At 49.6% G+C, this 26,297-nt stretch overlaps 2 protein-coding genes across 5 annotated transcripts in view; both read left to right on the forward strand.

The window, feature by feature from the left end:
* The first annotated feature begins 1,267 nt into the window (after window positions 1-1,267).
* Window positions 1,268-8,766, forward strand: S1PR2 (sphingosine-1-phosphate receptor 2). Of its 3 annotated transcripts, none has more exons than XM_025457466.3 (3): window positions 1,268-1,439; window positions 2,728-3,041; window positions 6,330-8,766. In XM_025457466.3, exon 3 carries the CDS (start codon window positions 6,372-6,374, stop codon window positions 7,428-7,430), a length of 1,059 nt encoding a protein of 352 aa, XP_025313251.1. In that variant the 5' UTR covers window positions 1,268-1,439; window positions 2,728-3,041; window positions 6,330-6,371; the 3' UTR covers window positions 7,431-8,766. The 3 variants fall into 3 exon arrangements, with proteins under 3 accessions (XP_025313251.1, XP_048953528.1, XP_025313250.1); XM_049097571.1 differs by lacking the exon at window positions 2,728-3,041 and adding an exon at window positions 3,494-3,571; XM_025457465.3 differs by lacking the exon at window positions 2,728-3,041 and having other exon boundaries at window positions 1,272-1,439.
* A 17,237-nt stretch (window positions 8,767-26,003) lies between these two features.
* DNMT1 (DNA methyltransferase 1) overlaps window positions 26,004-26,297 on the forward strand; it is a 52,044-nt gene continuing 51,750 nt past the window's right edge. For both annotated transcript variants that reach the window (XM_049097572.1, XM_035702761.2), the window contains exon 1: window positions 26,004-26,171. In XM_049097572.1, coding sequence (XP_048953529.1) covers window positions 26,092-26,171 — 80 coding nt within the window. In that variant the 5' untranslated portion in view covers window positions 26,004-26,091. The remainder of the gene's footprint in view (window positions 26,172-26,297) is intronic.

The raw sequence follows: 26,297 nt of genomic DNA on the forward strand, positions 1-26,297 counted from the left end.
ACCGGCCAAACCACCCAGGCTCCCCTCCAGCAGTTAATTTTTTATTTAATTTATTATTGGTATAGGACACACATGCACATGTTACAAAAATCACGAGGCAGGAGAGTGTGCTTAGAATGAAAGCGGCCTCCCTCCCATGCCTTGTTTCTTTGACTTCATCTCCTAGGGAATTCACTAGTTTTTCTTCCTGCAATATTCTGGATATTTTGAGCTCATGTGGTAGAACCACAGCTCCATAAGGACAGGGGTTTTTTCTGTTTTGTTCCGGATCTACCTCCAGCCTTTTAGGATACTCTCTGGCACATAGTAGGTGCTTAATGTACCTGGTAGACATATAAGAAGGTTATGTATGCATTTTCACAAATAGTACCCTCCTAAAAGGCTGTCTCTTGCACCTGAACATAAGCTCCATGGGTGAGAACTTTTTTTCCAATTTGGTTCCCTGCTGTGCCCAGTAGGTATACCAAAAATATTTGTTGAAGGAATGAAAGGTTCTCCTATCATGTTGTCCAGCCACAAATTTCTCACCACACACACATGTATGTGCATCAGTAAATGAAGGTGTCCTTCCATCCTAGCAGCTAGGCACACAGAGATGCCTAGGAGAAGCTGAATGAAGAAAAGAGAGGGAAACCAAAGAATTGTAGAGAAGATGGGGCCCCAGGTTGGAAGGCAGGATAAAACTGGGCCTTCTTGTCTGGTTGACTGCAGCAAGGGCGGGACAGTCATCCATCAGTAGAGGCAGGGTAGACTTTTGGGTGCTCCCAGTTTTGTAGGGGTCTTTTCTGAATTCTGAGGTCTTATCAAGGCAAAAAACGAATCCTGTCTTTGGGACAGGGCGTGGCACATGGTAGGAACTTGATTATTTGTTGGAAGGAACTCAGAGTAGGCGCTTCATACTTATTTGCTGCGTTGACACATAGGTGCTTCGGTGGCTCCTTGTTGAGTAAATAAAGGGGATCTTATGCTCTCCTCCAATTCCAGGGTCCCAGGGATGGGCCAAGGGTATATCTACAAAGATATACAAAGACAGTTGTTTCAGGTGGAGGCCACCTGGCTAGGAGAGACGCGACGTCACGGAGCCGCGTGACGTCACTCGCCGGCAGGTTCTCACGAGTGGGGGCTGGGAGGGACAGGGCGAGGGGTGGGGGGGGCGGACAAAGGGACCCCGCGCCTCCCCCGCCGTAGCAGCGCGCGCTCCGGCCCGACCCGCCACATCTGGAATTCATTGCCTCAGCCGCCCGGAAAGGGGAGGAGAGGAGGGCGGGGCGAGTGGGGGGCCTAGGCGGTGTCTCTCCCCGCCCCCTCCGTCCCCGGTCCCGATCCCCGGGACGCAGTCCCAGCTCGGCGGGCAGCCCCAGCCCCTGCCGATGCCGTCCCGGGGACGCCGCCACCAAAGCTCCTCCGGCCAGGGCAGGGACCCGGGCCGGCCCAGCCAGGTGAGTGTGCCGGGCGACGGGGGAGGCAGAAAGGACGGGCCCGGGGGTTCTCCGAGTCGCAGGATCGGAGCTGCGGGGGCCAGGCCAGGGGTCGGGGGCGCAGCGGGGCGCGCACGCGCCGCCCGCGCTCCTGCTGCACGGAGGGAGTGGTCACCGCGCGCCCTCCCCACGACTCCAGGCGGCCCCTCCAGCCTCGGCAGCGAACCCCGAGACTGAGCTCCCCGCCTTCCCCGGCGGCAGGAAGTTGGCGCCGAAGAGAAGGCGGAATCCGAACGTTTTCGGCCGGAGACCGAGCGGCAGAACGCCGTGGTCCGGGCCGGGGGGCTCGGGGGGAGGGTGTCCGAGGGGCAGGGCCCTCCCCCTGGCCGACTCCGGCTGCGAGAGAGCGAAAGGTGCCGCGCGCCGCCAGGCTTCTAAGCCAAGGGGCGGGGTCCCCAGGGAGGGCAGTCTGCCCACCGCCTGCAGGTCGGTCTCCGTGCCTCAGTTTCCCCGAGTAGTTGGTCTTCAGTCACCCCCTCGGGGGCGTGGCTTTGTTCTGGAAGGAAAGGGCACGTGAGTGCGTGAGTCCCGCGCCTCTCCTTTCACCTGGGGCCCAGGGACAGGGCGGGGGTGCAGTCACCCGTGGCGCGGACCCCGTGTGGTCTCCTGCCCAGCAGAGCGTCGGAACCTCGCCCCCTCCTCCGGCACGAGTTGACTCACCCGGGGATTTCCATGCCCTCCCCGACTCTGCCGCAGTCAGATGCCCCGGGCGCCACGCGCTGAGCCCACGGTCCCCCCGCGTGGCGCGACGGCGGGTTTCGTATTGGCGGTGCGGCTGCTGCTGGGATCACCCCCCCCACACACACACACACACTCCCGCCGCTAAGTCCTTCGGGAATACCCGGAGAAGCCCCTGGCGGGCCGCAGAGGCGTCCCCAGCCCCCACGGGAGACGTAGGGGTTCCTCGCGTGTGGCTGTCGCGAGAGAGGAGGCGCGGCCCCAGCGGGAGCGAGTGCGGATACCGCGCATTCCACCGCCAGATAAGGAGGCCTAGACTGCAGCCGAGGGCGGGGGCGGGCCCTGCCGCTGTCTCCACGGAGACGCGCTGGGCTTCGCCTGGCCGAGGGCTGCCGGCCACCAGAGGGGTCTCCAGCCTTGGCTGTTGTTTGGGGGCTAGGCCGAGTTTAGGTGCCTCGACCCTTGGGGGCCCACGGGGCTTCGTTTGTTTCGTCCGTCTGTCCATCCATCCATCCATCCATTCATCCATCCATCCATCACACAAGTTTTCTGAGCACCTTCTGAATGACAGGCATCATGCCCAAGGGGCTGAAAACGGACTTGGTCGCTGGCCCCCAACACTCATTTATTCTACGGAAGCCAGACAGAAAGCAAAAAATACAGCAATAATCTCCGAGGCTGGCGGGTTGTGTGAAGATACTAAAGCAGGCTGCTGTAATAGACCGTGGAGAAAGTGGCTGTGATAGACTGAGGGTCAGAGGAGACCCCCCGCCCCTCCGAGCCAGTGATCCTAAAACCGAAACCCGAAAGAGGAGGAGACAGTCATTCCCTGATGTGAGGGAACGGCATGCCAGGTGGAAGGACAGCCAGAGCAAAGTCTCCGAGGTAGGGATGGAGGTGGCAACCTAGGAGGCCAGTGTGGTTAGAGTTGAGAGGCCCTGGGGAGAGGGGGCTAGCCCGGCAGGGGCCAGGTCATTTTGGGCAGTGGGGAGCCATGGATGGATTTGGAGCTCAAGGAGTGACGCGCTGTTGGAATTGTGAATTATATGGCTCCCCCTGGCCGCTGCATGGAGAATGGCAGCGAAGGGTGGGCCTGACCCCCGAAGGGAAACCAAAAGAAAGGGTGGAGGCGCTGCACTAGCGTAAGTGGAGCGGATCAGTGAGTGGCCATGGGTCTGTAAACACAGGGCCTGCCTCAGTGGAACTCGGAGTAGGGCTCTTGGAAGCCGCTGAGGCTTCCTCTGTCCTTCCTCTCTTCTAATCTTCCTCCTGCACAGTCTTGGTGTATCTTCCCTTCCCTCCAAACCCTGTCACTTTTCCCTCTCATTCCATTTCAGGCCTAGCCATTCCCGGTTTCTGAGCCCAGTGACCTCTTACTGAGCCTCTGGGAAGAAGTTAGGATGGCCTTGGTGAAGGTGAGCAGGAGACAGGCCCTGTGTTTAGCCAGGTCTGGGAGGCCGACACAGGGAGGGGAAGCCACCAAGGCCTGTCTCTGCCTGGGAGTGTGCCTCTTTTGTCAGTCTCCATCCAGGCCCCGCTTCCTCTTTCTGGGAAGCATGAATCTGCCTTAAATTCTATCTTCAGCAAAATCCTCCTGGGGAGGATGAGAGGAGGGGGCAGTGTGGGCTTCAGTTTCTCCCTCTCTAACTAGCTGAGCTACCTCTCCTTCTGAGGATCAACCTCCAAGGGCTGAGGGCTGCAGAAAGTGAGCGGGTGGGCTTCCTCCACCCCCCCTCCTCCGCTGCACCCCCTCCCTCCCCCAAGTAGACAGACTTTTCCGTGGGTTTCTGGGGTATGAGGACCGAACTCAATTTTTATGTCTCCGGGAAGCATCCATAAATCTTACTCTGGGCTGCCAGGCCAGAAGGCTGGTGGCCCCATGTGAGGGAGGGGTGAAGGGGGTCACCACCGGACACACCCTGGGCTTTTAGCCCACCAGCAACGATGCTTCCCAGGCCTGCAAGGGGCCCTTGATTCGCAGTCATGAACCCCAAAAGGGGCCCAGTAGGCCAGGGCAGCCTGGGGGCGTCTGGTCTGCGTGACCCGGCGGTCAGGCCGCGGTTCATACTCTCCCCAGGGACATCCACACAGCCCTAACTCTGTTCTCTGAAAGAAGTGGCCGGCCTGTGAAGGACGGGGCCCTAGCGCTTTCCTTAGAGCGCCCCCAAGCGGGCCAATCAAAGGTGGAGGATGCAACGGTCCGGCCAATGGGCGAATCGCTCAAGGCCGGGGATTGAAAATAAGCCAATCAGGGCGCGGGCTGTTTCTGCCCGAAGGCCGGTCGGGTGAGGCCGAGGCCAGGGCCAGGCGAGCTCCCGGCCGGCTGCAGCCTGCGTCGGGCAGAGGGCATCGGGGCGTCCAGAGCCCGGCCCGGCAGGGGAACAAGGGGCCTCTGTGTGGCGATCTGGGCGGGGCGGCAGTCTCCAGGGATGCGCACAAGCCTTTCTCTGTTTCCAAACTAGGACGGATGCCCCTTCACCCGAGGGGAGCAGCTGGCTCTGTCAGGCCCGGGGCCAGGGCGCCCCTCGGAGGGGGCGTCCGGGGACTGACATGGCTGGGTGACCCCGGAAGCCCCCCATAATTCCCAGGCTCACTAGGAACCGGCCTAACCAGCCTTTGCTGGAACCACACGATACTCCTGGAGCGCACGTGGTCCCTGCCAGGCATGTTTCCAGGGACCTGGGGAGGGAGGGCTTCCCGCGCCCTCCCCCCTCTAGCTAGAGGCTGGGGCTTCCTCCGGGCTCCCCTCGGGAAAGACAGACCCTGCACCAGCTCCTCTGAGACACCCACCACCACCAGGCCGGGAAGAAGGGGCCGTGATGTTGGCCTTTTGGCCTCTCTGCCCACGCTGCTTCCCGCCCCCTCCCCCCACGGCTCAGTTTTCCTTGAGAGGGGGGTGACTCAGTCTTTCATGGAAACAAATGCCGTCCCCCCTCCTCCCCTCAACCCCCTCCCCCGCGGTGCGGCTCGCCCCCTCTTTGGCTCACATGACTTCAGCGCTGCAGCAGCTGCCCCATCCCTCCCAGCCAGGACCTCCCAGACTGGTCTCCTGTGGCTCCCCCAGCCCATCACCCCTTCCCAGCCCTTCCCACACCGGATGTGACCGGGAAGTGAGGACTCCACCCTGTTTGTTCCAGGGGCCTCACATCTGGATTTCATCCTGGCTGGGGAGGGAGGGGGGTGCCAGCGCCCTGCCCACCCCGCTGGGACCCTCTGTCTCAGGGCAGGGCTAGATGATGCTGATGAGAACAGGATGTTGGGAGTCTTGCCTGCCTAGCTCAGTCTGCATCCCCTCCTCAGAGACTGAATGGAGGGCACTTAGTCCCTAGGTGCGTGTGTGTGGCAGAAAGAGGGGAGCTAATACATTAGCTAGTATTTATTGAGTGCTTGCTATGTGCTAAGGGTACCTCATGGACCATTCAACAGGATTTTCCCATTACCCCATAGACTGGCCTTTTCCCCATTGCACAAATGAGGACATTGGGGCCGAGAGGCCGAGTGTTGAGTGACTTCCCCAAGGTCCCACAGCATGTCAGGAGGAGTGAGGGTTGAACCCTGGGTTGCCTCCAAGGTCTTTGTCCTTGAAGGTGCTTGACCTCTGAAATGTTTAAACCTCAGGGCCACCTTGGTGTCTCCCCAAGACCTTATCTTGGGAGCACTCTTGGCCGCAAGGCTTAGACCCAGCCTGAAACCCAGGGCAGTGGGTGGTAATGAGCAGGGGATGGTTCTATCAGCAGCCAGCATCTTGCTGACCCAGGTTGGCAGGTGGCATGAGGTCCCAGGCTCTAGTGTATTCCAGAAGGGAGACGAGCCCTCCAGGCACTGTCCAAGGGTCTGGGTAGGTGAGCAAGAGTTCTGGGAGTTTACTTTGTGTCCCTCATACTATTTGGGGGGAGCTTATGTTCTTTTGAAAGACTGTGCAGCTTAGAGGTTATAGAGGCTTTGGAGTGGTTCTCTGGCTCTGCCACTTTCTAGCTGTAAGACTTAGAGTAAGTGAATTGACCTCTCTGAGTTTCCCATTGGTAAACTAGGGACGATAATACTTCTGACTTCATGTGGCTACTCCGTGCGAAGTGAGGGAGCTGGGATTCAAACCACAGCCATCCAGAGTCACATCCCAGGGAAGCAGCCACAGCACTGACCTGTCTGTCTGTCTCTCTTTCCTCTCTGCAGCTCTGACAGCCCCATGGCCCTGGCCGGCCACTGAGCCCCACCATGGGCAACCTGTACTCAGAGTACCTAAGCCCCAACAAGGTCCGGGAACACTATAATTACACCAAGGAGACGCTGGACACTCAGGAGACGGCCTCCCGCCAGGCGGCATTGGTCATCATCATCATCCTCTGCTTTGCCATCGTAGTAGAGAACCTGCTGGTGCTGATTGCAGTTGCTCGCAACAGCAAGTTCCACTCAGCCATGTACCTGTTTCTGGGCAACCTGGCTGCCTCGGACATGCTGACTGGAGTGGCCTTCGTAGCTAATACTTTGCTCTCGGGTCCGGTCACACTGGGGCTGACACCCATACAGTGGTTTGCCCGAGAGGGCTCCGCCTTCATCACACTCTCCGCCTCCGTCTTCAGCCTCTTGGCCATTGCCATTGAGCGGCACGTGGCCATTGCCAAGGTCAAGCTCTACGGCAGCGACAAGAGCTGCCGCATGCTGCTGCTTATCGGAGCCTCGTGGCTCATCTCGGTTGCTCTCGGGGGCTTGCCCATCCTCGGCTGGAACTGCCTGGGCCATCTCGAGGCCTGTTCCACTGTTCTGCCGCTTTATACCAAGCACTATGTGCTCTGCGTGGTAACCATCTTCTCCGTCATCTTATTGGCCATCGTCGCTCTGTATGTCCGAATCTACTGTGTGGTCCGCTCCAGCCAGGCCGATGTGGCTGGCCCACAGACGCTGGCCCTGCTCAAGACGGTCACCATTGTGCTGGGGGTCTTCATCGTCTGCTGGCTGCCTGCCTTTAGCATCCTGCTCCTGGACTATGCCTGTCCTGTCCGGTCCTGCCCCATCCTCTACAAGGCCCACTACTTCTTTGCCTTCGCCACCCTGAACTCATTGCTTAACCCTGTCATCTACACATGGCGCAGCCGGGACCTGCGGCGGGAGGTACTGCGACCACTGCAGTGCTGCAAGCAGGCGGCAGGGGTTCAAGGACGGCGGGGTGGGACCCCAGGCCATCAGCTCCTGCCTCTCCGCAGCTCCAGCTCACTGGAGAGGGGCACGCACATGCCCACGTCGCCCATGTTTCTGGAGGACAACACGATAGTCTGAGGGGCAAGTGGGCCACCAGACCATGGCAGAGGACTCTGTGGGGAGGCACAGGGGACCTTGGACAGAGATGTGGGGCTGCCAAGCAAGATGCCCCCACTCCGCAGACCTGGGTGATATTGAAAATATTTCACACCGGGCAGAGCTGCATCAGGGTCAGAGGCTAGTGCGGTAACTGTTGTGACACCTTAGAACTGGATCGTGGGGAGGCTTGGAGGACCTGGAAAGGGCCTGGGTTACAGCAGGCAGACACTCAGGTGGCACAGCAGACAAGCACTCAGGGGGAACTCAGGGCAGGAAAAATTTACAATCTGGTCCAAGGGATTTCAACATTTCACCACTCTCTGGCCCTTCGCCCTGTACAAAACTTCCCTCTCCGAGTCTAGACCCCCTGTCACCTTCTGGCAACCTTAGGCCACTTCCCCAGAACCACTGTCCCCAGGCGCTGGAGGCCTCCTCCCTGACTGTTCTGGGTGGCTCTGGCTCACAGTTGCAAGGCCCAAATCCACAGCTTCCTTAAATTTCACCAGCTGCCACTTTGGCTACTTCTTCCCTTTCCTCTCTCTCTCCACGAGATGCTGGGGAACCACAGGGTGGAGGCGGCGCTGGATGGCATTCTCAGACCTCACTGTCCAATTGCACTATTTGGGGGCACTGAAGCATCACCAAGGGCTGGAAAAACTGGCCTGGGGGGCCGAGTAGGACTCTGGGCCTCCTGGTGGGAAAGGGTGAAACTTGAGAAGGTTCTAGGGGAGCTGTTTGCACAGGATCCCCACTCCTAACCCCCCTCCCCAAGATACTTCCACCTCGAGCCCAGCTGAGCCCGCTGTATCTCCTTTCTAGTTGTATTGTATGGAGGAGCATGGGGGTGGGGGTGCCAAGGACACTTGTGGGGTACTCTCCCCTCAGCTGCCCCAGAAGGACTTTGCTAAATTCCATGGATAGATGGAAGGGACGTTGCGGTACAAATGAATATTTATGTGTGTCTGTGTGCATGTGTGTGTGTCAGTGATGTGTGTGATCCCCTCTCCCCACCATGCTCCCCCAGAATGGATGCTATTGTGGTCTCACATGTGTGTTGAAGCTGCCAAAGAGGGGTCTGGTCCCTGCACAGGCCCCCTTTGTAATTGCTGGCTCATCTTCCCCCTTGGGAGCTGGGGTACAGCTCTTGGGGACGGAAACCTCACGCCTCAAAGTGATTTCTTGTGAATGCAAAGGCTGGGGGAGGGGGTCTTGGGGGGCAAGGAGCCAGTCGGGGGTTTGTCTCCCCCATACAGCTCCCCAGATGCCCCCCGTGCCTGAGACCTGGGCCCAGGCCAATAAACGGTTCAATCTCTCATTCTGGTGGTGGTTGTGTTTTGAGCCTTTAAGGCAGCAGTTCCCCTAACTAACTGTTCCCCTAACAACACCCGGTGGCTGGAGGGTGGATGGGATGGGGAGGGTGGCTGCTGCCCAGGCCACTCATACTTTGCCAGCCTTCCTATTTTGTGCCCCAACCCCAAGTCCCGCCCAAGCTAGGATTGCAGTGACTTCTGAGAAGACCAGGGTAAATGCTGACCTTTCCCCTAGGGCATCTGTCTGGCCCTTCCCAGTGATTAATTAGACTCCAGGCCTCCCTGCCTCCCTTCAAAGATAGCCCAGCGGGTGTGGGGAGGCTCCCTACTTCATCTCACATGCATGTTCCTCCCTGGGAGATGGTCTTGGGGGACATGGGCTCCAGATAACCCTCCAGGGCTCAGTATTCCCCAAAGGAATGGATAACTTTTGTCAAGCACCTCCCAAGACGTGAATCCTCAGAAGGTGGGAGTTACTATGAGCTATGGAGGAGATGCGGGTTCAGAGAAGGTAAGTGAGCTGCTCAGGGTCACACAGCTAGTTGGAGCAAGCCTTTGTCTGGATGTGAACTCAGGCAGTTCAATTTACAACAATTTACAACCCGGTACAAGTAATTTCAACATCTCGCTGGGCTGACTCTGGATCCTGCCAGCTCCGCCACTGGGCCAGAGAGAGTATCCTCCACCCCCTCTTTGCCATGGGAGGAGTGGGGAGCATGCGCTGCCAGACCCACTCTGAATCAGGAGAAACCCAGATGGGACACAGCTGGGGGGTGGGTTCCTAGCTCAGCTCCAGGATGACACTCCCTTCTGCCCAGAGGCAAAGGGCTCAGCGGCTCCTTTGAAGACAGATTTGGAGCTTTAATGGGGAAGTCAGTTCCCTAAGCTAGAACCCCACCCAACACACCAACGCAAATATTGGAGCAGCCAGTAAGAGAAGGAGTGGGGCACACAGCAGCCAGAGGCTGAGAGGTCTGCACTCCCCATCAGAATTCCCCTCCAGTAGTTCACAGACAACCTCTGTTTGGAAACCCGAGCTCCAGTTGAGTGGAAGGAACGGGAGGAAGAGGCACCGGTCAGGCCAGAGTCAGTAAATTTCCCCCAGATACACACCTGCTTTCTGTACCTCCTCCTTCCAGCCTCTGCTTAAATACCACCTCCTCAGAGAGGCCTGCCCTGACCACCTTCTCTATGAGTCCCCCTCCTGCTTATCACCTGGGAGGACATTATAGATCAGCTAATCTGTCTCCTACCCCCATTAAAATGTGAGCGCCTTGAAGATAGGATGGCATCTATTTTTTTTAAGACTTATTTATTTATTCATGAGAGATAGAGAGAGAGAGAGAGAGGCAGAGACAAGCAGAGGGAGAAGCAGGCTCTTCGCAGGAGCCCCATGTGGGACTCGATCCTGAATCCCAGGATCACGACCTGAGCCTAAGGCAGACGCTCAACCGCTGAGTCACCCAGGTGTCCCAGGACGGCATCTGTTTTACCACTGTGGCTCTAGCATCTTAAATAGGACTCGGCGTGTTCCCACTGCAGGGCCTTTGCACCTGCTGTTCCCTCTGCCTGGGTGATCTTCCTCCACATATGCCTGTGCCTCGATCCTCTCTCACACTTTGGGCCTACGATAAAATATCACTGTGGGTGAGGCCTGGCCATGTGTACATGTCTGGTCCTATCTGCGTACCTTGCTACTTACTCTCTTAGATGCAAGACATTTTGCTTCTTCATCCTGCTTCTTTCTTTTTTTTTTTTAATTTTTATTTATTTATGATAGTCACAGAGAGAGAGAGAGAGAGAGAGGCAGAGACACAGGCAGAGGGAGAAGCAGGCTCCATGCACCGGGAGCCCAACGTGGGATTCGATCCCGGGTCTCCAGGATCGCGCCCTGGGCCAAAGGCAGGCGCCAAACCTCTGCGCTACCCAGGGATCCCTTTTTTTTTTTTAAAGATTTTATTTATTTATTCATGAGAGACAGAGACACAGAGAGAGGCAGAGACGCAGGCAGAAGGAGAAGCAGGCTTCCCGCAAGGAGCCTGATGTGGGGCTCGATCCGGGATCATAGGATCATGCCCTGAACCAAAGCCAGACGCTCAACCGCTGAGCCACCCAGGTGTCCCATATCCTGCTGATTTTCTACCTCCCCCTTCAGAATGCCAGTTCTTTGACTGCAGGGTTGGAGGTGGTTTGTGTCTGTCTTGTTCGCTGCTTGGCCCCAGGACTCAGAACAGTGGTGAGGACATAGTAGGTGCTCAGTAAGTGCTTGTGAGTGAATTAAAGCAAAAGCAAAGCTGGTCATTTCAGTGAGTATTAAGTTTGTTTCCTGTGAAGAAAATAGAAAAAGCACCAGTTTGGAGTACCCTGTAGACTCTATTACTAGCACTCTGACAGGTAAAAATAAAACAAAACACTGAGTCACCAGAGAGGTCAAGTAATCTAACCAAGGTCACATAGCACATGCGTGGCGGGATGGGGATTTGAACCCAGGAAGTCCTTGGTTGAAAACTGTAGTCGGAAAAAAAAAAAAAAAAAAACAACAACAAAAGAAAAAACAAAAAAGAAAAGAAAACTGTAGTCGCATCTGATCCTCCTCAATATCCTGGCCTGAAGGTCTAATTTACTCACATCTCTCAAATTTTGGAGCCTAGAACAGAACAGACCAAACCACAGGGATGCAAGAGGACTTTGACCTCCTTTTTCCCTATGAAGACTGTTGGCCATTAGGAAGCATTGGAATCACCTAGAGTAACCTGGTGAAATGCAGGCCCTCAAGCTTCTAGCACGCAAAATGTGGCTAGTGTGATACAGGAGCTGAATCTTTTTTTTTTAATTTTTAATTTTATTTTATTTATTTATGATAGGCACACAGTGAGAGAGAGAGAGAGGCAGAGACACAGGCAGAGGGAGAAGCAGGCTCCATGCACCGGGAGCCCGACGTGGGATTCGATCCTGGGTCTCCAGGATCGCGCCCTGGGCCAAAGGCAGGCGCCAAACCGCTGCGCCACCCAGGGATCCCCAGGAGCTGAATCTTAATTTTAATTAATTTAAAAGTAAATGGCCACGTGTCACCATTGGCTACACTACCAACAGCACAATTCTAGATTCTGGATCTAGTTTCCACAGCCTCTGAGCCACTGAACCCTCTTGGTATGATGCCATCATTTCAACAAGAATTTGGTTTTTTTTTTTTTATTTTTTTTTTTATTTTTTTTATTTATGATAGTCATACAGAGAGAGAGAGAGAGGGGCAGAGACATAGGCAGAGGGAGAAGCAGGCTCCATGCACCGGGAGCCTGACGTGGGATTCGATCCCGGGTCTCCAGGATCGCGCCCTGGGCCAAAGGCAGGCGCCAAACCGCTGCGCCACCCAGGGATCCCTCAACAAGAATTTGTAAGTCTTACCACCATTATTACTGTGAATGACATTGTAGCTTTCACTTATTATTTCATGATTTTTGGAATGTTTCTTTTAATTATGATACCAAGATTAGACTCAGCTGCAGATGAAAGAAAACACAGAATAATAGTAACTTAAGAGAGGGAAATTGATTTCCCTCATATAAAAGGGTTCAGAGAAATTGGTCCTGGATAAGGACAGATGCCCACTTATCAAGGGTCCTGACTCCTATCCCATGTACCTTGATCTCTCTCTCTCTCTTTCTCTCCCCTTCCCGCCATCCATCCATCCATCCATCCCTCCACCTACCTACCTAAATGCTTCACTATGTTTCCTAAGAACAAGGCATTCTCTTCTATAACCTTAGTAAAATTATCAAAATCAGGAATCTATAAACTTTAATCAGATTTCACCAATTGTCCTATTACTGACCTTTAGAGCAAAAGAATATCCCAGATCACTTGTTGCATTCAGTTGTCTTTTTAGTTTCCTTCAATTGGAACAGTTTCTGAACCTTTCATTGTCTTTCGTGACCTTGACATTTTTGAAAAATATAGATCAGTTACTTGGCAGAATGTCCTTCCAGTTGAGTTTTTCTCATGTTTCCTCATGATTAAACTCAGGTTATGCATTTTTGGCAGAAATACCACAGAAGTAATGTGTTTTTTCTCAATCAGTTCCATCACTGGCAACGTTAACTTTGATCACTTGGTGGCATTTGCCAAAGTTCTCTTGAAAGTTACTATTTCCTTCTTCGTAATTTTTATGTATTTTGTGGGGAGGTACTCTGAGATTCCGTAAATATCCTATTGCTTATCAAATTTTCAGTCATTTAGCATCTATTCTTGTCTGATCCAATGACTACTCACTGAGGTTTTTTTTTTTTCTGAGTTTTTTTTTTAAAGAAAATCAGAGAACATCACGTCATTTTTCTTCCACTTTTTATTTTTAGAAGAAAGCAAAACTTTTTTAAACTTAACCACAATGCTATGATCGCACTTATCAAAAGTATCAATCAGTGTCAAATATTTCCCTGTCTCTATTTTCATTTTTAGCATTTGTTTGACTCGGAATCCATCCAAACAAGGTCTTCTTGTGGCATTTAGTTAATGAATCTCTGGTGTATGCAAAGTTTTTTTCTTAATTAAATATGTTATTTATTTATTTACGAGAGAGAAAGAGAGAAAGAGAGAGAGAGAGAGGGAAAGCATGAACAGGGGTGGGGAGGGCAAAGGGAGAGGGAGAAGCAGACTTCCTGCTCAACAGGGAACCCAACACGGGGCTCCATCCCAGGATCTCAGGATCATGAGCTGAGGCAGCCAGGCACCCTTCTGAAGTGCCATTTAACAAGCTTTCCTTGTGAAACCTATTTAGCCTTGTTTAAGCTTATTTTTTCTTCCTTCCTTCCATCCTTCCTTCTTCCCTTCTTCCTTCCCTCCATTCTGTCCTAACTCATTTGTTGAAGAAACCAGGCTCTTTGTCCTGGAAAGTTTCCCATAGTTTGGAATCGGCTGATGGCAGTCCTAAGGGGTGATTTAACAGGTTTCCCTGATGGCTTCAAGATTGGTATTTTTGGCTTCAATTCTCGATCGGTAGTGCTGAAAACTTCCATCAGGAGGACATGAAGTCTGGCTGTCTCTTTCTTGCTGATAACTAAGAGTGATCAGGGCATTCAGATGCCACCAGCCTGACCCCACCTTTATAAATTTCCCATCCAATTATTCCTTTTTTTTTAAAGATTATTTATTTATTTATTTATTCATGAGAGACACAGAAGGAGAGAGAGAGAGAGAGAGAGAGGCAGAGACACAGGCAGAGGGAGCAGCAGGCTCCATGCTGGGAGCCCGAGGTGGGACTGGATCCTGGGTCTCCAGGATCAGGCCCCTGGTGGAAGGCGGTGCTAAACCGCTAAGCCACCGGGGCTGCCCCCATCCAACTATTCCTAATGGTTTGGTCATCCATGGACAACTGTTGACTGGATCCATTGTTTTCAAAGGATTTCTTTTCTTTCTTTTTTTTTTTTTTATGATAGTCACACAGAGAGAGAGAGGCAGAGACACAGGCAGAGGGAGAAGCAGGCTCCATGCTCCAGGAGCCCGACATGGGATTCGATCCTGGGTCTCCAGGATCACGCCCTGGGCCAAAGGCAGGCGCTAAACCGCTGCGCCACCCAGGGATCCCTTCAAAGGATTTCTAGTCCATCTTCCCATCTTCACATCCTGGCTCTTTTTTCTCATTTGTCTACAAAGCAAATGTACTTTCCTAAAATTCAAACGTCTGATGTTCACTACCTTTCCCTGAATGTCTTGTCTGGAAAAATCAAATCTGTCATAAAACGGAAATAAAGTTGGTTGGATGATTCATTTTTAGTGGTGACTGTGGTGTAAGTGTTAAAGGCGCTAACTAGAAAGTCAGAAAAACCTGACTTGAGTCTCAAATCCAATAATCAACAACCCAGGTAGACTTTGGGCAAGTCACCTGACAAATCTCACCTGTTTTTTTTCATTTGTAAAATGATTATGTTAATAATTCCAACCTCAAATGTAAAATGGTACTGCCACTTTGGAAAACAGTTTGATGGTTTCTTACAAAGGCAAATGTAAACTTAGCATATGACCCAGCAGTTTGACTCCAGGTATCTACCCAGGAGAAATGAAAACCTATGTCTGCACAAAGACTTGTATGTGAATGTTCATTACAGCATTTTTCTAATAGCCCCAAAGTGGAAACCACTGGAATGTCCATCAGCTGGTGAATGGATAAACAAAATGTGGTACATCCATACAATGGAGTATGACTCATCAATAAAAAGAGGAATATGTTGCATATGTACTGATACACACAATAGCATGGATGAAACTCAAGGTAATTATGCTACGTGAAAGAAGCCAGACACGAAAGATCCCATATAATATGATTCCATTGTCCATAAGACAATGTAGGTTAGTGGTTGCCTGGGGCTAGAGGTAGGAATAGGGATTAACTGTAAACAAGCATGAGGGCCATTACTGGGGTGATGAAAATATTTTAAAATCGTGTGTATTGTGATGATAGTTGAACAACGTGGCAAATTTACTAAAAACCAGTGACTTATACTTAATGAGTAAAAATTTTGTGGATGTAAATTTTCCTTCAATAAGATTATTAAAAAAGAAACCCAACTTCTCAAAATACATACTGAGTGCTTTGTTTGCTTCCTACCCTCAGAGATCCTGCTGTTTAAGTAGGGGAGACAAAAAAAAAGTAGGGGAGACAGTTCATAAAAATAAATATATATTACAATGTTAGGAAGTTTCCATCATGGAAAACAGTACCCAGTTTCCTTATAAGATTAAAAATAGAAATACCATATGATCTAACAATCCTAGCTCTGGGTATATATCCAAGGGAAATGAAATCAGTACCTTGGGGGAGCCTGAGTGGCTCAGTCCTGACTCTTGATCTCAGCTTAGGTCTTGATCTCAGGGTTGTGAGTTCAAGCCGGGCGTTGGGATCCACACTGAGTGTGGAGCCTACTTAAAAAAAAATCAGTATCTTGAAGAGATATTGATGCTCCCATGTTCATTGTAGCATTATTCACAGTAGCCAAGGTAGGGGTTCATCAAAGGATGAATGAATAAAGAAAATGTGAGATATATACATGTTTGTATATATATTACATATATGTATTACATATATGCTTATAAATCACATATATATAACATAAAATGTGTGTGAGAGAGAGATGCACACATACATATTCACAATAGAATATTATTCAGCAATAGAAGGGAATCCTGCCATTTGCAACAATATGGATGAAACTGGATGACACAATGCTAAGTTAAATAAGCCAGACACAGACAAATACCATATGATTTTGTTTATTTGTGGAAACTAAAAAAATGGGATTCACAGAAGCACAAAATGAATGGTGGTTTCTAGGGGCTGAGGAATAGGGGAAATGGGGAGATGTTGGCCAAAGGGTATAGACTTTCAGTTACAAGATGAATAAGTTCTGGGGCACCTGGGTGGCACAGCTGGTTAAGGGCCTGACTCCTCGTGTCAGCTCAGGTTGTGATCACAGGATCTTGAGCTCAAGCCCTGTGTTGGGCTCTGAGCTGAGTATGGAGCCTGCTTAAGACTTTCCCTCTGCCCCTCTCCACCAATCTCTCTCTCAAATGAATGAATGAATGTATGAATGAATGAATGAATGAATGAATAAGTAAATAAGTAAGTAAATAAATAAATAAATAAATAAATAAATAAATAAATAAATAAATGTGTCTTTAAAAAATAAGGTGAGGGGCCACTTGGGTGGCTCAGTGGTTGAGTGCTTTTGGCTCTGGTCATGATCCTGGGGTCCCGGGATGGAGTCCCGCATCAGGCTCCCCGCAGGGAGCCTGCTTCTCTCTCTGTGCCTCTTATAAATAAATAAATTTTTAAAAATGACGATGTCATCACTTAAAAAAATAAGATGAATAAGATTAAGTTCTAAGATGACTTTTAAAAAATAAGATAAAAAAATAAAATAAAAAATAAGATGAATAAGATGAAGTTCTGAGGATATAATTATGGAATGGTAATTGTAGTTAATACTGTATTGTTTAGTTGGAATTTGCTAAGACACTAGTGTCCTCATTCTACCCACACAAAAAATGAGAACTAAGTGAGGTACTGGGCGTGTTAATGAGCTGGATTGTGAAAAAAAAAAAAATGAGCTGGATTGTGGTAATCATTTCACAAGATATACGTATATCAAATCCTCATGTTGTACACTTTAAATACATGCAGTTTTTAATTGTTAATTATACCTCAGTAAAGCTGGGGGAAATGCTTCTTAAACTTTCACAAGTGGGGAGAGCTTGTGAAAAATACTACTTCCTGGGCCTGACCAGGGCTGGAAGATTCTGATGCCAGGGTCCGGGACTGCATTTTTGCTCTGTGTTGCTCCTGATGTAACCCATCCATGACTTGGAATTTTCAGAATGCTGGCTTGGGGCTGATTTTGGGCTGTAAGATACTGCCCAAAGGAAATATGGCTTGGACAAGGCCATTGCTTTGTCATTTCCACGTGGAAATCATTCTCATCCAGGGTGATTGCACACCCTTGGGGGACATTTGGCAAAGTCTGGAGACATTTCCAGTTTCCTCACCTGAGGGTGGAGGTGCTATTGGCATCTGGTGGGTAGAGGTCAGGGATGCTGCTGATCATCTCATAGTGCACAGGAAAGTCTCCCATGACAGAGGATTATTATTATTTTTTAAAATAATTTTTAAGATTTATTTATTTATGATAGACAGAGAGAGAGAGGCAGAGACACAGGAGGAGAGCGAAGCAGGCTCCACGCTGGGAGCCCCACGCAGGACTCAATCCCGGAACTCCAGGATTGCGCCCTGGGCCAAAGGCAGGCACTAAACCGCTGAGCCACCCAGGGATCCCAGACAGAGGATTATTTGGCCCCAAATGTCAGAAGTGCTCAGGTTGAGGCACAGTATGTGCCCTTCTGTTTCCTTCCATCTGATCAGCTGGTTCAGGACTCTTAGGCCAGTGTTGGGAGTGTGAGGCAACTTCTGGGGGCACCCCCAATGCCTTGATTAGAGGCTGTCTGGTCACACCTCTTTGCCAGGTAGTTTTAATAACTTAGTGATTGCCTTTGGAGAGGCCGTTGTGGTTAATTAGTGGTCGTTTCCGGGAAGGAGGTGCTTCACGTGAAGTTCCTCTGATTTAATGGCCAGGGCAGGCCCACTCCTCATTCCTGCTCAGTGTGGTGAGGAAGATTTTCTTTACGGTTCCGGAGTGCAGATGCTGTGTGTTTTTACTTCATGTGCCAGGAGGTGGGTGATTCCTCAGGCTCTGCCCAGTGTTTTCCTTTAGGGCCTGGTGGTTACAATGGGTGGTGGCCACAGGACTCAGGCCAAAGAAGGCTGGAGTGAGCTGAGGGAGGCAAGACAAGATTTAAGGATCTAGGAAGAGAAGAGAGGAAGGAAACCAGGAAGCCCAAGCTTGAAGTGGATTAGAGAAGTGGGGAGAAGTATTCTGGTGATTTACATAAACAGAATCATGTGGTAGGTCCTCCTCTATGCCTGGCTTCTTTGATGTGGCATAATGTTTTTGAGATTTGTCTGTATTTTTGCCTAGAGTTATAGCGTGTTTATTCTCCATACTGAACAGCAGGGCTCTGTAAACTACAGTTGGCAAGCCAAATTTACCTCCCTGCCTGCTTTTGTAGGAACTAGGAGCTAAGAAGGTTTTTAGAATTCTTAATTGTTAGGGGGAGGTAAAGAACAATATTTTGTGACCCGTGAAAATAGGAAATGATCAAATTTCAGTGTCTACTTATAAAGGTTTATTGGAACATAGCTGTGCCTACACAGTTATATAATTGTCTATGGCTGTTCTCACTCTGCAACTCACAGTTGTGATGGAGAGTATGGCCCACATGTCCTAAAATAATTATCTGACCCTTCCCAGAAAAAGCTCATGACCCCCACGTTTAGCATTCCATTTAATGAATACATAACTGTTTTGTTGTTGTTAGACGTTGACACAGTCTTCAGTTTTTGGCTATTGTGAATAAAGCTGCTGTGAATATTTTTGTACATATCCTTTGGTGGAGAGAGGCACTCATTCCAGGAGTAGAATTACTGGATCATAGGGTAAGGGCATGTTTAGCTTTGGTAGACATTGCCAAATCATTTACCAAAATGGCCATACCATTTTGGACTTCTCTAGGAGTGTTCTGATCTTGATAACGGTTGGCAAATTTTTTTCTTTTCTCTCTCTTCTAACACTTGCAAATTTTTCTTTTTTCATTTTAGCTATCCTGGTGTGTGTGTGCGCATGCGCACGCGTGTAAGCTGATATTGCATTGAGGTTTCACTTTGCATTTCCCTGATGACTAATGTTGAACAGCTTTTCATGAGTCTTGGCCATTTGGATATCCTCTTTTGTGAAGTGTCTGTTCAACTCTTGTCCACTTAAAGAGACAGACAATTCTTTATTTGAGGGCATTCTATGTGTATTGTAGATATGAGCCCTTGGTCAGTCAGTGGACATATATCCATGGCTTGTCTTTTAGCGGTATCTTTTGATGAGTGAAAAAAATCATCTTGGTACAGCCTAACATTTTCCTTTATGCTTTATGTGCTTTATGTCTTGTTAAAGAAACAATTGCTTATCCTAAAGTCACAAAGATGTTGTAGGTTTTATTTTAAAAGCTTTCTTGACTTTGCTTTACATTTAAATGTGAAAGACATCAGGAATTGAGATTTGTATATGGTGTGAGGTAGGGATCAAGGTTTATCTTCTTCCATATATACAATGGTCCCAGCATCATTTATTGAAAAGACTAGGCTTTCCTTGCTGCTCTGCCAGTTGTTTTGGTTTGACATAAATAACCACATGCTCCAGCATTCCAAAAAGGCAAGAAAATCTTCAGAAAAACTCCTTTTCCTGCCCAAAGCTCCTACTCTGCTAGTTAACATTCCTTATCTCCAGGAAGTTAACCATTTCTTGTTTCTTTCCCAAAGTTTTATGTATAAACATGTAAATACCCAGAATTCTCCCCCTCTTTTTTTTTTTCCATATAAGCCATATCACATTATGCATTCTGTTCTACATCTTGGTTTCCTATTAGCAATTAAAAATAAACTTCTAAGGTATTACATGGAAAAAATATCCTTTTGTTTTTTTGTTACTGTGAGACCTGTCATTATGTGAATGGAATGCAATTTCTTTAGCTAAATCTCCCTGATGGAGAACTAGGTTCTTTCCAGTCTTTTGCTACAAAGTTTAGTGAATAGCTGTGTCCACTTTTCATTTTGCACATGTGTATGGGTGAATTTTTATTTGAGAGAGAGAGAACACGCCCATGCACAACAAGGGGAGCAGGGAGAGAGAGAAGTAGGCTCCTTGCCAAGCAAGGAACCCAATGCAGGGCTTGATCCTAGGATCCTGAGCTTAAGGTGGGAGGAGGAACAAGCATCCTCACCTATGTAGGTGTTCCATGAGTTTTTTTTTTTTAATTTTTAAAAAGATCTTATTCTTATTTATTTTAGAGACTGAGATAGTGACAGAGAGCAGGAGCAGGGAGGAGAGGGAAAAGCAGGCTCCCTGCTGAGCATGGAATCCAATACAGGACTTGAACCCAGGATCCTGGGATCATGAACTATGCTGAAGCAGATGTTTAACTGACTGAGCCACCCAGGCACCCCTTCTTCTTCCTCTTTTTTTTTTTTTTTTAAGATTTTTTATTATTTGAGAGTTGGAGCATGGGTGTAGGAGGGGCAGAAAGAGATGGAGAGGGACAAGCAGACTCCCTGCTGAGTGGGGATCCAGACACAGGGCTCCATCCCAGGACCCTGAGACTATGACCTGAAGTCAGATGTTCAACTTACTGAGCCACTCAGGTACCCCATAACTCCCATATATTATCCCTCATGGTTTCCATGAGTGGGGAATTGAAGAGCAGCAAAGTGATAAAGTGAGGGATTCTAGCTTGAGGTCTCACATACATTACAGTCATGTACTGGCTAAGGCTACAGTTGTCAGAAAGCTTGGCTGGGGCTGGAGGAGCTGCTTCCGAAGTGGCTCACTCACATGACTGGCAAATTAGTTCCTCTTGCCCTGGGCCTCACCACAGGGCTCCTTGAGTATCCTCAGGATATGGCTGTTGGCTTCCCCCACAAAAACAAAGTGGCACTGCAATGTCTTTTATGACTTCTCTTCAGAAGTCCTGCACTTTCACTTCTATTATATTCCTTTGGCCCTGGTTCCAAGTGGGGATGACCCCATCTGGGGATGAATACCAAAAGGCCAAGAACCTTGGGGGCCCTCTGGGAGGTGCTAGGTACTTGCCTTCAGTGGTAAAAGGCTGGGAATGCCCAGGATGTGGTTCTATGAGGACAAGCAAAGGAGTGATGGCAACAGCTGATGTGGGTAGGGCTAAGTGCATAAGGATTGGGTTTAGTCTGAGAGCACTGAGGAGCCATTCAGGTGCATTCAATGGGTTAGGGAGGAGGTGATCTGATCAGATGGATTCTGCTACAGGATTGGGTAGCTGAATAAGTGGTGAGAGGCCTGAATGGCAGCCGAGGAAGGAGGCTGGGCGGGTCATCTGGGAGAAAGGTAAGGATGACCTAGGTTGGGTGGTGTCCTTGGAGGGGCAGATTGGCAAACTAATTTGAGGGCTATCTGAAAGAAAAACCTGCTGGGCTTGGTAGCAAGCCTCCTGTGATCTCAAACAGAGAGCCATCTCCCTAATCAAGGGTCCTGTAAGAAGCAAGTGGGTCTGCCCAGGACACTCCAGGTAGATCTGGACACCCCAGATCTGATTCCTGATTCCTGGCCACTTGAGGAGAGAGAGAGAGAGAGAGAGAGAACAAGAAAACAATAGAGCGTGAGCTTGAGAGTCCTACCCTGTTGGTGTTCCTGCCTGGCTCCTGTCTGGGGTGAGTGGCAAAGTGTCCCCTTTGTAGACTGGAGTATTGCTGCCACTGCCTGAGGCTTTTGCTGGACCTGGCACCAGGCGAGAGCTCAGTGGCTGTGACTAATTCACTAGCATGTGAGGTGACTCAGCTCTGGCCTTCTGATTGACAATGGCTCAAGGCATGTGGCCATCTCCCCACCAGCCCTGGCTCTCTGGGCTGCCCTGACCTTGGGTGGCCGACACGTAGGCTCTCCTGGCTTCTGGAGTGTGGCCCTTCAGCTCAGGGCTGGAATGTGGCCTCGAAAGCAGGAGCTCAGGCCCGATAAATCTCTCTCTCAAGGTGTTTATGAACACTACTTTGGAGACTGAGAGGTAGAGGCGGAGTTAATACCAGCAAGAGCTGAAACTGGTTTCTTCTGGAAGTTCCAATAATTTCTCTCAAGGGATAAGGCCATTTTTAGGTGGGAGAGGGGTCTCCAGTGGTCCAGCCAGTCACTCTGGAGGTACTCAGAAGGCATCTGTGTTCCTTGGGCAAATCTTTGTCCCTGAGCCCTTGTCCCATGTATCAAAATGGTTGAATCATCCCTTAGTAAAGCAATTACAAAGAGAATCACCAGAGATGGAGCTGTCATAAATGTAGTTGCTCTCCTGTGAGCTGAGGCCCCTGACAAAGAATTATAGTCTATCTCCCCTCTCTCCCCTGTCCTGTGAGCACCCCTGTCTTAAAGTGTTAGGGGCCCAGATACTGGCTCCTTGGCCGGTCTACAGGGTGTGAGCCTCTCCCTGGTGACATGGTCTATCTACCACACCCTTTCTGCTCTTACTCTTTATAATCTACTTCCCCCAGTGCTGCCCCTGGGCCTCCAGGGGGGGCCTGACAACTGACCAACCAGTTGGGGATCACTCTTTTGCACCCTTAGATTCCTGGTCCTTGCTGCTTAGTGTCTGATCTTGGGTAAGCAGCCTCTGAGCCAGATTCCTTTGCAACAAATATCCCAGGTCCTGGGAAATAGGGTCCTGATTCCTTCCTTAATCGTTCAGGATTCCTCTGAAATTAGTATAGTATGTAAGAGCTGAATAAATATATCAACAGCCATCAATTTTAGTCTTATTAATCCAGTCTTCTTGGATCTTTTCGTGTATGGGTAACCCGTTGCAAACAATCTGAGGTCCACTTCTGGCCAGGCTGACCTCTCCCCACCAGCTGTTGGGGGAACATAGTTTGTGTTTATGAATTCACTTGTAAATTCTGTAATACAAAAAATGTAAAAACGTACCACGATGTGTAACCGTTCTGGGGTTTTTGTTGTTGTTGTGGCAGGTAAATTTTTAAAAACTCAGCATCTATTTTTTTTTTTTTTAAGATTTTCTTTATTTATTCATTCATGAAAGACACACACAGAGAGGCAGAGACACAGGCAGAGGGAGAAGCAGGCTCTATGCCGGGAGCCTGACATGGGACTCGATCCCAGGTCTCCAGCATCTCGCCGTAGGCCAAAGGCAGGCGCCAAACCGCTGAGCCACCCAGGGATCCCTCAGCCTTCTATTAATGGTTTATTTATTTATTTTTAAACATTTAATTTATTAATGGGAGAGAGACACACACAGAGAGAGAGAGAGAGAGACAGAGGCAGAGACACAGGCAGAGGGAGAAGCAGGCTCCATGCAGAGAGCCTGATATGGGACTCGATCCCAGGTCTCCAGGATCAGGCCCTGGGCTGAAGGCGGCGCTAAACCGCTGAGCCCCCCGGGCTGCCCCAATGGTTTATTTTTTATTGTAAAAAAAAAAAATATATATATATAACCTCTACCATCTTAACTATTTTTAAGTATACAGTAGTGTTTACTGCATGCACACAGTTGTGCAGCAGATCTCTGAAACTTTTTTCATCTTGTAAAACAATTTGTTTCCACTGAACTACTTCCCTTTTTCCCCCTCACCAGACCTGCTCACCACCATGGTTTTTTCCCTTCTGCAGGTCTGGTGTCTATTCTTACCTATTTAAGTAACCTCTCCATCCAACGTGGGGCCTAAACTCCCCCAACATCAAGAGCCATCTGCTCTACTGACTGAGCCAGCCAGGTGCTCCTTGTTCTTTTTCCTTCTGAGAGTTTGGCTACTTTAGATACTTCAAATAAGTGGAATTATGTAGTATTTGTCTTTTTGTGACTGGCTTACTTCACTTATCATAATGACCTCAAGGTTCTTGCAGGTTGTCACAAAGGGCAGGATTTCCTTTTTTAAAGCTGAATAATCCATTGTATGTATATACCACATTTTCTTCACCCTTAGCTTTTCCAAAGGCATTTGGATTGCTTTCACTTCTTGAGGACTATGAATAATGCTGCAATGAAGAAGGGTATGCAAATATCTCTGAGATCCTGCCTTTAATTCTTTTGAATATATACATGGAAGTGGGATTACTGGATCATATGGTGATTCCAATTTTATTTATTTATTTATTTATTTATTTATTTATTTATTTATTTATAAAGATTTTTTATCAGAGATGGGAAGGGGGGGGGGAGAGAGAGAGGCAGAGACACAGACAGACACAGGCAGAGGGAGAAGCAGGCACGATGCAGAGAGTCTGACAGGACTAATCCAGGGTCTCCAGGATCACACCCTGGGCTGAAGGCGGCGCCAAACCACCGAGCCACTAGGGCTGCCCCTCCCCCTTGTGTTTGAATACATACATAATTTTTTGATAGTGGCCACTCTAATGGGCATGAAGTGACATATCGTTGTGGTTTTGATTTGCATTTCCCTGATTAGTGATGTTGGGTGTCTTTTCATATGCCTGTTGGTCATTTGTGTATTTTTAGCGACGGTTTATTCAAATCTTTTGCCCATTTTATTTTATTTTATTTTATTTTATTTTTTTTTTTTGCCCATTTTATTTTAAAAAAGGAAGAAAGTTTTTTTTTTTTTAAAGATTTTATTTATTTATTCGAGAGAGAGAGAGAGAGAGGGGCAGAGACACAGGCAGAGCGAGAAGCAGGCACCATGCAAAGAGCCTGACATGGGACGCGATCCAGGGTCTATCAGGATCACGCCCTGGGCTGCAGGTGGCGCTAAACCGCTGCGCCACCGGGGCTGCCCCCTTTTGCCCATCTTTAAAAAAGATTTTATTTATTCATGAGAGAGAGAGAGAGAGGCAGAGACACAGGCAGAGGGATAAGCAGGCTCCATGCAGGGAGCCTGATGTGGGGCTCGATTCCCAGACCCCAGGATCATGCCCTGGGCCAAAGGGAGACGCTCAACCACTGGGCCACCCAGGGGTCCCAAATCTTTTGCCCATTTTAAAAACCAGGTTGTCATCTTTGAGTTGTAGCTCTTCGTTCTGGATATTAACAACTTAACAGATACACGGTCTGCAATTTTTTCCCCCATTCTGCAGGTTGTTTTTTCACTTTGTTTTTGTTTTTTAAAGATTTTATTTATTCAGTCATGACAGACACAGAGAGAGGAACAGAGACCTAGGCAGAGGGAGAAGCAGGCTCCATGCAGGGAGCCTGATGTGGGACTCCATCCTGGATCCCGAAATCACGCCCTGAGCCGAAGGCAGATGCTCAACCCCTGAGCCACCCAGGCGTCCCTGTCTTTTCACTTTGTTGCCTCCTTTGCTGTGCATAAATTAAGTTTGATGTAGTCCCATCTATTTTAGCTTCCATTGCTTGTGCTTTCCTGTCCTATTCAATAAGTCCTTGCTAAATCCAACGTTGTGAAGGGGTTCCCTGTCCCCCCCCCCCCGCTTTTTCTTCTAAGAATTCAATGCTTTCAAGTCTATGTTTAGGTCTTAAACCCATTTTGAATTAATTTTTATATGGTGTAAGGTAAGGATCCAACTTTACTTTTTGAACGTGGATACCCAGTTTTCCCAACATCATTTGTTGAAGAGACTATCCTTTCCCCCACGTTCTGGTGATTTTTTTTTTTTTTTTTTTTTAAACACACAGGCTGTGGAAGTGGCCCGGGCCTCACCACACTGGGAGATCCCTGATGCTAGCTGCATAGTTTGCGCATCCTCAAGATTTTCTGCGATTGGCACCTTTTAAAGATGAGATGGAGACTGGGTCCAAGTTACGGGTCCAAGGTCCCTATAGTGAGCTTATAGGTGGGGTGGAGTTCAAGTCCTAAGTTAGAATCCCAAGAGCTCAAATGCAGGAGCCCTGCGGGGATGTTCGCTGTTTTATGCATAGCACCGTAGGCAGAATGAATGAATGAATGAACCTCTCAGGAAAGGCTCCCAGCAAACCGCGGAGCTTGGACGAGCCCACAACTCCACGCGGGGGTGTGCGCCCATCTCGCGCATGCGCAGCCCCCGTGCACGACCTATTCCACTCTATCTGCCCGCACATGGTATGGCCTCTCTCCCTATGGTACGTCCCGCCTTCCCCCCCACGCCCGGGCCGAGATGGTACACGCCGCCTCCGCTCGCCGCCCCTCCCCATCGGTTTCCGCGCGAAAAGCCAGGGCTGCCTCTGCTGCCGCGGCTGTCTCTGCTGCAGTTTCCAAGATGCCTGCCCGCACCGCCCCGGCCCGGGTGCCCACGCTGGCCTCCCGAGCCCTCTCACTGCCCGATGATGTCCGTAGGCGGTAGGTGCTGTGGGGGTCTGTGAAGCCCGGCGGGGGAGAGGGGTGGGGTGGAGAAGTGGCACGGCGTTGGGGGTGGGGGAGGCTTCTTCCCCTCTGGTAGCCCGTGGCTGCTGCTGACAGGCGGGC

Source organism: Canis lupus, chromosome 20 (assembly GCF_003254725.2).
Source record: "Canis lupus dingo isolate Sandy chromosome 20, ASM325472v2, whole genome shotgun sequence".
Lineage (NCBI taxonomy): Eukaryota > Metazoa > Chordata > Mammalia > Carnivora > Canidae > Canis > Canis lupus.

Bases quoted from the DNA above. Each gene is read 5' to 3' on its own strand.
- S1PR2 (XM_025457466.3), top strand. From the start codon at position 6,372: ATGGGCAACCTGTACTCAGAGTACCTAAGCCCCAACAAGGTCCGGGAA.